Below are 14790 nucleotides of genomic sequence, written 5' to 3'. Positions count from 1 at the left end.
TATAGTTATTTTTTCTCCATATAAATTCTCAAGCTAAACCTATCAATTGTATTTTTTCCTAATTTGTTTTTTGTAGTTTTGTGTAAAACATCACAGCAGAGTAAGTAAGCAAAGCGTAAGTACAAATCAAATTGTTTAAAAAAATTAATGAGGTAATAAATATTGATACATTATATACATAAAAGAATTCTGTAATTCGATATATAAAAAAAATACATCTATTTAACTTCCATCAACACAAAGGATCTACTTTACACAAAATTGGAAATAGGTGAAAAATATTTATTTAATTAATTAATTAGATCTGTCAAAGCACATCATCTCCATAGAACAGTCAACAGTACATATTTGTATAATTATTTACATAAATATATTTTAATAAAAATGAAATAATGTGATATGTGTGTGTTTAGATAATACTGTTCAGCATACAAGTTGCACAGTGAAAGCTTATTATTTAATTAGTAAGCATTTTCTTAGTATATTAATATTAGTGATTCCGCTTTAAAAGCCATGGATGCCTATAATGACCAGTCTGCTAAAGGCAACATACACACACGGGCGTACGGGCTACGCGCATGCTCCGTGCGGGAACACAGCCCTGTCAAGGTGCGCGAACGGTAGATTTGAATTTCGAACTTAAAAAAATTAAGGACTTTAAAGAATATATTAGCTATAGTATCTATGATATTAAATTAACCTGTACGTAAACAAATTGGCGGGAAATATATTTAATAAAAAAAATTGTTTGTGATTTAGGTTATTTAAAGGAAATGTTTAGGTAAGATTTTTGTTTTTAAAAATATTAGGTAATTATTAAAGATACACTAATATTTTTGTTAGTTAGTTAATTTTTGATACGAATTTGACGAGTTTATAAAAAAAAAAAACATTGTATATAATAAAGTTATTTTGCCTCTGTCGGTATATGAGGGTAATTTAATTAACTGAAGAACAATAAATATTATTGTATAGTACTTCTACAAATATTTTACATGGAGAAGTGATTTTTTTGTTAATAATTGTGTCTCTATGATAAAAGTAATCACGCGTGGCTAGTTATTTTTTACTTTAAACAGAATGATAAAATGCGGTATGTACCTAATTGAATCGATTAAATGATATTTAAAAGAATCGATTAAATGATGGAATCATTTATTAGCTCCCAAGAGAAGGTTTTTAATGTGAGGTCATTATAATTTGTAAACATGCATCGGTTCATGTCTAATCTCATATCTCATGTAAAGTTATCAATTGATGTTTTGTATCTGTTGATTTGGATTGATTAAATGACTGATTCAGGTTTTGTAGTATGCATAAGGAAATCTCAGTCAACAGTATCATTTTAAGAATTTTTTTTCAATGTATTTTTTTGGGTTTTTTTTTCGAGAAAGATACTTAGTTAGTAACACTAATTTGATAATTAGTCTTTGAAACTTTAAAAAGGGGAATATTCTTTCCTAAAAGTCGGCAACACACCTGTAGTTTCTTTAGTATTGTGAGCGGCGGTAATGATTTACCATCAGGTGAGCCACATGCTCGTTTGATTTTGTGTTATAAAAAAAAAGACTCGCGGCGTTAGTAAGTATGCTAGGCTCTCTCTCTATATATATATCTTATATTTAAATGGAAAAATTGTACAATTTTGCTGATAGAATTTAAGATGTAGTGTAACGTGAAAGGATTATAAATATTTCGATTTCATTTTACAGGATATATTATTATACAATCTCTGTTTCACAATAGAACACAATATTGTGAAATTACTTTATTATCAAATCATTTAGTTAGATATTTACTACTACAATATAACCTACTCGTGAGTTAAATTTCAAGTAAATTCGTTCAGCCGTTTATGCGTGATTGAGTAACAAATAAACAAACATTCAAAAATCTTTACAATCTCAAACAACTCTATCTACATCGTATCCATAGTAATGAATTCCCTTCATTCCAAAGTTATACATGTGGCCTATAATTCTAATTATTCCCTGAAATGTGTAGCTGCTGGCTACATTCTGATTTCGGTGACTCACTTCTTACAGCGAATGTATTGTTTGTTTGATATCTTAGTACTTCCGCTTTATTTGATTGTTGAATTAGTATTCATATTTTGAGGTTCTACATCGACTGATCTTAATCCAGAAAAGTGTATATCTACGTTTCTATTTACTAAACTATTTATTTTAATTCGATATTATGTAGGTAAATGCACATTTTATACTTACGTGTACGTAAGTATATATACCGTCGCATGATCACTGCAATTAATTTGTTAAATCGATAAATAAGTACCTAATAAAATTCTGCACTACTTGTGTAAGAGTGTCAGCCTTAGGAGTCAAGAGTTTCAAGGTTGTTTTCTTTATACACGAATGCTTATGGCTTGGCTTACCAGAAGACGGCTTTACATGCCCTCCGAAGCATGAAGCAAGCAATAATAGTTTTTAAATGATCTAAACATAATATTGACAATTCAGAGGTTTATATTAGGACTTTGAATCCCCACACAGCAGTCAAGTGTACTGACCTACTACTACGATGAACCTCATATATTTATTTATTTGTTGCAGGTTAACGGTTCAGTTACCGTGGACAAGAAAAAGTTTAAAGATGGATAATAATGAAGGAACAGGAAATAAATTTGTAACTTTATGTTATTAATTGCATGAAAATTAAATGTTTTGTATTTGGAATATGAATTATACTTGGGATTATTTATCTATAAAATGGACAAAGATATATTAAATATAGAAGACAGTAAGAGTATAGCGTGACGGCAAAAGATGGAGAAGAAGAAACGTACGTTTTGGAAAAAAATAATTTGGTAAGTTTTTAATGTCACACCGTTGAATTCACCAGGTTTTCATCAATCACGATGGTTTCCAGAAGGTATTTTACTCCATAATGTTTTATGTACTACGGAACATAGATTGACCACTGAATGTTTAATAATAGTCACGTTTCTAACGTATCCATTATGCAGGCTTTTTCGTATATCATAATTATAAGGATAGGTATGCCCTGCACCATATGTGCTTTATTTACGTTTATTTATAAAAACTGCATTCTTTCTAGTGCTATAAATAGATTTGTATTCCTGCGAATAAAGCTATACATATTAACGAGTTTAAACATCAAAGTAAAAATAACACATCGCTCTATAAAGACAAGATACTTTATTGATGAAAACTTTTCAGTCATTATTTACTAACTCTAATTTCAAAATTTATCTTCAGAGAATTTGGCTTAGTAAGACGAGTGACTTATTTTCTATACAATTTGTAATTGTCGCAGGAAAATGAATATATTAGACATTTCGTGAAATACCTAAGTTAACAATGAAATCACAGATGTCGAATATTTTAAACTGTTACGTCTTTTTTCTGGAAAAAGTTAATGACACTCGTATGACAAAACCTTATCAGACACATTGTTTTCTTAAACTAAATGTACTAAAATAACTAAGAAAAATCTTCTAATGTGAATTTTTATTAGGTAAAAGTTAAAATATCAATTCTTTTTCCTATTTGGATGTTTGTCTCCGCATATTTTACCGGTATATTTCCCTAGTAAATGTGTCTACAAATTTAGTAGATTGAATTTTTTGTAAGTAGTATATTTTTCCTTCCATATTGTACTAGATTTTTATATTTTGTCATATATGATTATTTTTCTGCGACTTTACTAAAATATCAGTAGGTATTCAAATACACTTAGAATATATACCATTAGTAAAGTAATCAAAAGTACTTGTAGTTTTTGATTGTATACAATTTTTACTAAAAGGATTTATTATATGTTCATTGTGTAGTGAAAGTGTTTCTTACCAGACGGTTGTACAATAACTCAATACGCAATAAATCAAACGGCTGGTAACTTTACGAGGTTTTTGTATGGTGGCACTATCTCACTTTGATGGTTACCTAGCAGCGAGTAATATGTTGTACCCATATAGCAGTTGCATGGCAACATGATCATTTGTAGGTATATCAGAAGTTGTGTTTACTGTTTCATAATGTTGATGATGTATGTGTGATCAAAGTCAAGGGAACAGCCAGGAAGTCTAGGTCAATGTTTTATTATTTGTATTATAATAATATTGATAAAACAATTTTTTTTTTACACATCTCGAAATGCCAAATAGAAATCGTCAATTTTGTTTAGGACTCAATTTTAATTACTTTGAAATTTTATACATATGTACTTACAAAATTAAAAAAAAAGACGGATAATTGTTTTTTATTTGTGTTAGGTACAATACTGGGAATGTGCTTATTCTAATTATGAGAAATTTTATTTGAACTTTTTTACAACACGGGGTGCAAACGAGCATGCGGCTCACGATATGGGCGGCGGTAAGCGATTACCGCCGCCCATAATCACCTAAAAATTGAGTTTAAGAATTATAAATTGAGTTTAAGAATTTAAGAGCAAGAATTCAAGAATTACCTTATTCTTAAGATATAAGGCTTGAAAAATAATCTAAAGGCTCTAGTAAATAATACCTAAAATAGTAAATTTAAATAAATTATCTACCTAAAATAAGAACTAGAATTAGGAATTATAATGAATACATGTAGAATATGTAAATATTATAGCATAGAATTCGCTGTGTAGTACTGGATTAGATTTTGGTCAACCCTTCCTTTCCCGTGGGTGTCGCAAAAGGCGACTAAGGGAACTTAATAGTCGAGGTATTGGCAGCAACGTCCACTTAAAAACATGCCCTAAAGTTTAACTGCGGTTGCTAACTCTCTTGCCAAGCGCAGCAACTACTAGCCCTCTTATGGAGGAGCCCTATGTTCATCAGCGGACAATTAAAGGCTGATATGATGATGTACATAGTATTCAATTATAATTTTGAAATATACCAAGTCAGTGGGTTCGTATGTAAACACTATGTAGTTCACGCTACATGAAGTACACAATGTACTAATTGCGCACACAATGTCGGCTACAGAAACATTTGTCCACAATAAATATTATTACGTGAACTCAAACGGTAAATCTTTTTTCTCTTGACTACTTGAAGCTCCTCTGAGAATAAAAGTAAACAGAAATTATACGCTCCATTCAGCACGGAGCGAGCACGCTGACTCAGGTTTAAAAAAATAAGGTCAAGAGCGGAGTTCAGTATCCTAACGTTGTCCTGACTAACTACATATGGACTCGTTCGTATAGCGGTTAACTATCTGTGAAAAATAAACTTATACTTTTTTATTGCTATCCATACGATGATTTTTAAGACTAACAAATTAGCTCTCAATTGACCAAATTGTTTGTTTACGTTTAAATTGTTTACCTAATTATTAGCTAATAGAGAGCGTTAAAGCGTGAGTCTATGGTGTAGTATACAGAACGTTCAAATATGTTTGCTTTGTCCATAAATAGTTTTGTAAAATAACAGCAGCAGATAATCCTGGTTCATGGCTGCTCTTGTCTAGAAAAGGGTCATGAAACCTTGTTTATCATGCAGGTTCATCGCAGATATGAGTAGAAATAAGTAGTAGGTAGAGATGAGTAGATTATAGTCACGACTGATCACAATACTATCACACACACACACACGCACATCACGGCCACAGATAAGTCGATAGTTCAACTATAACTACCGACTTATTTGTGACTAGCCATACCCTACGGGTTCGCCCGTAGTCGTGATACTGAATAATCTATAATCTTCCTTAAGAAATGATCTATGATATCCAAAAAGAAATTTTCAAATCTGACTTGTAATTCTAGAGTTTAGCGTATTTACATTACTAAAAGTATAAAATACGTTAAGATAGTATGAGAAATTACCGATTGAGAGGTCATGAGACAACATTTATTCTCAATGTTTTATAAAGTTATTGATCAGTGCCAAATTTTGAGCGTGACTGTCTCTTGATCACTTCCATGATTTGTTTTACATGAATAATTTTGTTATTTACAAAGGCACCGCCTATCTATTTTTCAGTTTGCTTAACCCTTGACTGGTAGACCTCACCTTTCGGTGTCAAATTCAAGTAATTATCCATATGTATACAAATAAATTATACTGTACACGCTAGTATAGTTTAATAAATTAAACATCCTTATGATAAATAAATATGATCATAACCGTAATCCCTAATGGGGTAGTCGAAAGTATTTATGTTACCGTATAAATATTAAAATTATTTGTATACAATTTACAAAGTAAATAAGTATACAAGACGTTTCTGAAGCGGAAAATCATTTTGCCACTGTCAGTTCTGTTATTGAAAGTAGCACCTCAGGGCGAAGTCTTAACTATTCGTTCATAACTGTTTGTGGCGGTGTTAAATTGTAACTATTCATATCTTCCACTGCGCCAATAATTGCACGACAGCTGTGTTTACTGGTCATCTATTTTATCACGTTTTGTTTAATGCCAATTTTTTAATTTTCATTAAAATTTTATAAAAAAAATATTGAAAATTACGTTACTAGTTGTTCTTGAGAAATTTTAGATGAAGTTACATATTTTATATTTGTTCTTGAATTCACGTATATCATTAGGAAATTTTATCCAAAGCCTAATAGTTAGGTCTTTAAAATACGGACTAACGAAGGGGTTCCTATTCCGTTTTTATGATCTTGCGTTTGATGTATTTTGATAATTTATGATTTAGCATTGATGATAAGGATAACATAGTTTAATTATAATTTTTACTTATAAATCTATAACAATTCAATTGGAGTATACCGTAATATTTGTGACCAGTGATATTCCTACTGCTTAGCATATAAGATGTCTCGGATTAGACTCCCGCTTGGGCCAGTTAAGTAAACGAAATTCTATGAATTAGTCCGGGTTTAGATATTCTAGAATGTACCCCAATTCAGAACACCCAGATAATGATTCATACTCGCTTGAGGATTAGAGAATTAGTGTCATTGTGTGGCATTGATTATTAAAAAAGGCAAAAGCTGAGAAATTTTGTGGCATTGCATTCTGAAGTGAGCATATATAAAAAGTGACTGTTCAGGGTGATTATTATAAGCATTTTTGAATACTTACGTACCTTACTATGCTACTGTATTAGGTTGATTGAAACAGATCTTTTTTATTTAAAATTCGATCATTTTTGTTTATTATTGTATGTGTGTTTAAGTGCAATAAAGAATATTAATAATTAAGTTTACTTGAATAAAAATTATTGTTATTATTATAAAAAATAATAATGACAATACTATATACACCATTTAAGCGTGACAACTACTGTCAAAACCATTTCCTTTTGGGGAAGGTCTATGTTCAGAAGTGGACAGTTAATGGCTGATATGGTACGGTATACCAATTACGAACACAGTATGGGCAGTTTTCTAAGTAATTTATTATTCAAATGTTATTTTATATGGTTATACTCTCATCGCCTATCTTGCTCTAATTTTCTAGTATGCCAGAGGCAGCAACGGTGTAACTCCAATTAGAATATTGAAATATTTATTTTTGATTAAGTATGCACTATTTAACTGTTTAAAATTTATTGTGTGTTTTGATTTATATCTGTTTATAATCTGTTTAATTTGAGTAATGCCCCAATTGAAGTTTAGCAGCATTTATAACATAATATCCAATTATATTTATTATTATTAATTACTTTATTACTTATATTTGCTTTGATGACTAAGGTTTTGTTTTTAAATTAATAATTAATGAAATATGAAATAAAAAATCCAATTTATATAAATATATATGTATTATCTAGGTGTAATTTGTATAAATAAAAATAGGTCAATAAAAACTGATATAATATTTGGATTTGGATAAATTAGGAAATAATATTCTTTATAATTTCGGAGCTTGTTGGTCGTTATAGGTATTTATTATCAGCCTAGGTTGTAGATTTGGTGTCTAGTTCTGTGTGCACAGATTCTCAATTTTAGCAGCAATATATTTTCTGTAGGACCGTTGAAGTGAACAAGTATGTTTTGTTGTAAACAGCATAGTTTCATTGTAGTACATAGTATGTCACGACTATTTTTTATTTTGTTTAAAAATATTTAATAAAGCACTGTCAGATGGCCCTTATCGACAATGCATGTATTGTATATTTTTTAAAATTTTTATATACAGTATTTTTAGTAGAAAGTATTTACTTATGTTATCTTCAATATAACTCAACAAACAACTTTTTGAATATACTTATAGAAATATAAAGAAATTTATTTAGCTACTTAGCGTGTACATTTATTGGACATATTGAAATGTTGACTTGACATACTATTAACTGTTACTTCTTTTTGCGATGTCACTGAAGTATTTACTATTTCGAAAACTATTCAGTGACTTACGTATGTCATAAAGGCGACTATAAAAAATTCTCATAGGACAGTTGAGGGCGATGTGATTTTAACATAAAAATAACGGCGATCGGCACTTAATAAACCACTTAAGACGTTCATTAGTGTGTTCTACAGTCGTTCGATAGTTTTAATGCGAGCGATGTGGTGTGCATTCGGTGCTCTAACAAAATGTAACGTTCTAGCTCCGAAACGTCTAATGGAGATGTCAGATTGCGCAACGTGGTGAGAACTGCGTGGGCGCCGGTCAATCCAGGGCTGTCGACTTGCAACCGCGAAATTTCCGTTTGTATAGGAATAAACGCTTTTTGCGATGTTTTCTATCGAACTTTTGATGTTTTTTTATATTATTTTATTGATAAAATGTCAATGCAATCTCTGACTCAATAAGTTATATAAGTCTAGGTATATATTTATATTTCTTAGTGTACAAGTGTGTTATATATACATATACTATGATGTCACCCCTCATTCATTAGAAAATACTGTTTCTGTGATATTCATAGTGTAGTTATTTATATTTAACGATTGCGACATTTTATTCGATGAACACTTAATTTGTAGGTATGTCGTATCTAACTATATAAAAAATATAACATAATAGTGGTATAGTACATAATATAATTAATAATAGTCAACTCAGCTAGTCAAAGCTTCAATGCTTGAATCGTAGGAGATATTTGTGTTCTGTTTTTGGCGGGTAGGGATTAGTTATTGGCGGAAAAAATGTTCTGACATTAAAACAGGTTGATGATGTGACGCGATGTAGCGAATCTTTATGTAGGTATATATTTGACATAGACAGAATATTGCAATTTTGATGTTTTATAAAAAAAAATAGCTTAGAATATTTTTTTCTGTAACTATGTATAGTAGATTAAGCTTTTTATAATCTGAATATTTGTATGAGTGCCATGTTAATATTAGACACGAAGTAATTGAGCTTGTAATTCTTATTATCTGCTTAGATTTTTTATTTAGGTAACTTACAACACAGCCCTTTCGCAGCTTCGTACAAATTGAGAAAGTAAAGTAAACTGAAAAGACAAAGTAAAGGCATGTTATCATGTCGACCGCGTGGCGACCACCGGCTCATCCGTGTGTTGCCTTATGACCATCACTTGTTAACCACAGAACACTACATTCGTTAATAGTGTTGCCAGGGTAATATTATTTGCTTATAACCTATATATAGTGTTTGAATACTAAAAAAAATATATTCGTACTCATGACTTTGTTTTTGCGAAAATACATGTCGAAAAGAAAATAATGTAATTTCTTCACTTATGTCTTGTCTATTAACCTTTCGGAGTATTAATGTCTAGTATGGCATTTATAATTTACAGTGGTAATAGGTGGAAATTGTATGAGATATTAAATTATGATCTTCATTTATTTTTTACAAATTGAACAAGTTGTTTTAAATCGATTTAGCTGGCAACATCAGTTGAACAACTATAGTTTATTTAGACAATGGTTTCAACTTTAAGTGGATGTTGTTAGCTCATTACCTTGTACGTCTCGTGAGAGCATCGTGTGAAGTATCGTTATACCGACAAACTGTTTGCGGATAACGACGATAATTGCGGGTTTTCTAAGGGCTTTTTCAATGTGTGGTATTAAACTGTCGAATTGAGTTATTTCTATTTATCTTTTCTGTTCAGCTTTACTTTAAACGACGTTAATTGTATTATGTATTGTATAAAGAGTATTGGAATTAAACATCTTATTTATATTTTATCTTAGTTTTTGCTACTTATTTTCTTCTAATGTTAAAATGTGACACATAATGGATTCGCCAATCGCCATGAAATATGACATGAAAATAGTATTTAAGAGATTTGGAAATGAATAGAATTCATGCGGGGAATTATCATAAACAGTCTGGAAAACGAATTATATAATATTTTGTTCGTGAATTCGTTACCTTTCTGTGTCATTTTAACCGTAAATGTATATTAATGGTTCATATTATATATAATTAATTATGAAATACCCTTAATTGGTTTCAGGATAGCTGCGATTATTGAATTTGCGATGTTCACCAGGGCAACAAATATAACTACACTTCCACCGCAGGTATTATATTTCAATTATTACCAATTATATTTCATTTTATATCGAATTCTAATTAGTTTGTATTATTTAAATGTTTGTGAGCGACATAACCTGAAGATGTGGCCATAGGTTGGTCACATAGCCCAAAGAAACGACAATCCATGGGGAAAAAGGTTCTTAAATGGCGACCTCGTACGGGCAAATGCAGTGTTGGACGACCCCCTACTAGATGGAGTGATGACCTGAAGTGTATTGTAGGGAATTAGTGGATGTAAGTGGCTTAGGACCGTTTCTTATGTCTCTGGGGGAGGCCTATGTTTAGCAGTCGACAGATAACAACTGATACGATAATGATGATTTAAAAATTTTAATCTTTGTCACATTATAAAGGATCATTGGAATAAAATGCATTATAAATATTAAATTTTTTTAGGTAACAGAAGATAATCAAAGTGAAGGTTACGCATGGAGTTCTTGGGGCAGTTGGAGTCCGTGTTCCAGGAGTTGCGGTGGTGGAGTGGCAGTCCAGGAGCGCCAGTGTTTACCAAGGTTATAATTAGATTTTTTTTGTTCTTGTTCTACCCCTGATTCAACAAATATTTCGAATTCCGTTTATTTTTACTACTGTGTTTCGAAGAGTTTTAGTCTATATAGAAACCTTTTCTTATAGGAGACATGGAGACTCTTTAAGCGGCTTTAAACTTAAATTTTAAAATTAAGTTTATTAAGACAATTTCTAAATTTGCTAATGGATTTTTAATCATTTATTATGTTCTACATACATCGAAAGTTTATTTGTACGTCACTCGATATCTTTGTTAGTTAATTATCCCAGCAATATATAAACAGAGTTTATATTTCGTATTTGTCTCATATTAATTTAAAAATTAAATTTGCGAAACATAATTTTTAATTCTATTAAAATGCAAGTAAGCAAGTTTATTATTTTGTAAGGCTCAAAGAAGATACAGATTTTTGTAAGTACAGGCATTACATCGCCACGCTCCAAGCCGCTCATCAGTTAATGCCTTGTAATGTATTGTACATAAAAGCAAAAATTGTAAACACCTACCATTTATACGCCCATTACGGTAATTCGCTTTCGGCCGCGTCCACACCATGCGACCATCGTCGTGATCGTAAATTAAACGATCCATTTAGCCTAATCGTAGACGGCAAATTAGTAGCCGGATAATTTCTTAATAGACCTATGAAATTACAATGTACTTAATTTAAAATTATGATAAATATTTTATCATCAGTAATATCTTAGATGTTATCTGATGAATTTTCATACCAAAATTGAGATATTATGACCTTAAACAGATAGGTGTGAATAGATATGTGTCTACAGGTTTTAAGAATGTTACAACTTGTTTTATGGTTATAATTTATCTAATATTACATTATAACTGTTTTAGTGATTACAGTAATATTTTTGTGCTTTTGATTCTGTAATGATTTAGAATTGCCTAAAGCCTCTATTGTGAACCAACTGCTCAGCTTCTGTTGATCATGTGTGATTCACGTATGTAATCTTATGCAAAGTCATGCGCTTTACAATAACAATGAACATCCAATCATGAATATGGATAACGCAGTATATTCAATCGATTTCAAAAAGAAGGAGGCTCTCAGTTTGGTTATATTTTTATATTTGTTATCTTATAACTTAGTCAGTTGTATACCCATTTTGGAAAATTATTTTTTTTTTTTATCAGAAAGGATATACTTAAAAATTATTTCCATTGAAATTTTATTAAAATCGGTTCAATAGTTTAGTTTTTAAATCAAAATAACTAGTTTTGACACAACTGAAATTGGTTTTTGTGGAACACAGTCTTATAATCGACACATAGATTAAGAAAGATTCTGAGGAATATTCTTAAATTTTATAATATTATTTACGTAATAATATTATGAACTGTACGTATTATTAAAATAAAAATTTAACAATTTGTTGAATATTTTTCACTTTTTGCTTTAATGTAAGTTGAATAAGTATTTTAATACTTAAATTAGTTTCAAAATACCTTTATTTGTCTTTCCAAAAAAACTTTGTTATATTTATTTTTGCAAATTTAATGTAAAAAAAATTGCAGCTCAATATCTCATGCACAAAAATTCATGAGTATTTTTTAACATATAATAGAAATTGATAATATTCGATAAAGAATGTATAAAATTGAATAAAATAGACAATTTTCGCCAAGTGTAAACGGCGCAGCGCTCGCTAAGGGTCAAAAGGCTAAGCATGACCCTGGGACCTGCCCCGTACGGTTTTTATCGGCCAAATTAAGGTAATGGAAACCCCGTAGCGTTAAGCTTGTAACAAGCTGTTATTGTAGTTGGAGCATTGATTGCTTGCACTTGCCTGCTTGATTGACATGCATCACCGTCGATATAGTCGGTAATGAGCCCACGATTACAGCATATTCGACAAAGAAGACAAACTCTATTTTGTCTACATTTTGTAGTTACGTCTAATGAGAGATTACTTTGTAGCTCATTCATCTAAAGAATGTGTACGCAGTCAGAATGGTTTAGATGCTTAGTGTTTTTATTTTTTAATTTATGTTTACTAAGCTTTCTATGAAAGATGATTTTAGATACAGTATTATTATTTTAATACTTATATTTTTTACTACTCTTACTTAGAATACATTGAGAAACGTATTGGTCTCTCGACTGAATCACTAATCTTGATTAACTTTTCTAATTCTGATCAATTTTTCGTGTATAAATAGAGTTAACAAATGTATTCATTTTAAACTGAGTAACTGCAGGAGGATCGTTCCATTATATCGAATTAATTGGATTGGTATTTTAATAGATTGTTTTGATTTGTTACAGCTTCTTAAATATACATTGCTATTCATTATTCAATTGTCCGCGTTTTATTTAATGAGCTTTTTAATTATCGATCAACCCATCAATAACCTGAACAAAGTGATCCAACAAACCGTTATACAAGAAACTATTTACTTTGAAATGAATGCGCGCGACCCAAGATAATTGTTGCGTTCAAGGACCCAGGATTAATACGACCAGATATAGAGTGCTGTTAGATAGATAAGTAGGCAATCAAAATACCGTCGCTCTTAATTAGTAAGGGTGCCGGCGGCGTAATGCGTATGTTTGAAACTGGGACAAATCAGTGTAATGATGGTGTTATTTCTTTCTATACGTATTTTTTTTATATCGCAGACTTCGTATTTTCTTTATACTAGTGTCCTAGGGTTTCACTTATACGAGCTCATTACCTATCGTTGTCGTGGAAAATTTAAATCGATATTGTTATTTTTAATGATGAATTTTATTTTAAATAAATAGTTATAGATACGTTTTTAATTATTTTTTCTATTTAGGGTGAACTCTAAATAGTTAACACTTTTCACGTTTGAAAAATAAATTTAAGTTTAGCCTTAAAAATCGAAATGTTTCACTTTTTTTTACTATCAATGTTTATTTTAAAATATGGCCAATTATACTAGTACAACACTTTCTTTCAATCTTTGTATTAAATTTTCAATGATTTGCGTAATGATTCAAATAAAATATATTTGTATTTGTAGTTATAAAAATAATAAACTATTGTTAAATTTTCTATTATAAATTTAATAAAAAGTGAAATCTGTGATCTTGCAAATGTATAGAGTAAGGTAGCGCCTTAAGGTATTTAATAGCTTACAGGTGGGTCACATAATTAAAGATTATGTTTAACAAAAAAACCGTCTTCAATTGTGGCAAAACCAGTTATTCTGATTTATAAACTATGGGACAAGTTTGTAAGTATATGCTTTCAGATAAAAAAAAGAATTGTCAAATCGGTTTATAAGCGACGGAGTTATGAGGTAATATTAATTTTTTTTTAAATCAAATACACCAGAAGTAAATAACAAAAGATAGTATTTGATAATTATTTGTATGTAGATATAGCGCTACAGTATTTTCAGTCATGTCTTTTAAATCTTATTTTTTGTATGTAGCAAGTACCAAAGTGCTTAAATAAAATTCTTTCACCACAACATAAAAAAGTATCCTGCTGGTAGTGCTCGTATAACATCCTCGACAAATTAGGATCATCGTCATTTGTCATGAACTCTTATACACAGACAGTGTACACATTTCATTAGTCGAGCAATAAAGCGAGAATGAAATATTACTTATATTCTGTTGCTGGACGATGTAATTTGAATCAGTATTTATGACCTCAGAAGGAGCTAGCTTTAAATATCTTCATGGTCTAATATGTCTATTTATGTATCTCTTGATGAAAATTTGATTGTCTTGTTTTATTGCGGTGTGTATGACAATATCTATTTATTGTTTTATTTTATTATTGGCCTTCAAAATTCACGCCATGATTCAAACACAATTTGTAGGTACTTTATATTCATTTTGAATTTTATTGCAAGA

The 14790-nt window shown here is 30.3% G+C and overlaps 1 protein-coding gene across 1 annotated transcript in view; it reads left to right on the top strand.

The window, feature by feature from the left end:
- The first annotated feature begins 543 nt into the window (after positions 1-543).
- LOC113521634 (thrombospondin type-1 domain-containing protein 4-like) overlaps positions 544-14790 on the top strand; it is a 52035-nt gene continuing 37788 nt past the window's right edge. The window contains exons 1-4 of the mRNA XM_052899811.1: positions 544-609; positions 2574-2827; positions 10326-10392; positions 10805-10920. Of these exons, the coding sequence (XP_052755771.1) occupies positions 2787-2827; positions 10326-10392; positions 10805-10920 (224 nt within the window). The 5' untranslated portion in view covers positions 544-609; positions 2574-2786. The remainder of the gene's footprint in view (positions 610-2573; positions 2828-10325; positions 10393-10804; positions 10921-14790) is intronic.

Source organism: Galleria mellonella, unplaced genomic scaffold (assembly GCF_026898425.1).
Source record: "Galleria mellonella isolate WM207_F2 unplaced genomic scaffold, CSIRO_AGI_GalMel_v1 utg63, whole genome shotgun sequence".
Lineage (NCBI taxonomy): Eukaryota > Metazoa > Arthropoda > Insecta > Lepidoptera > Pyralidae > Galleria > Galleria mellonella.
This window is presented reverse-complemented; position numbering and strand designations above follow the sequence as displayed.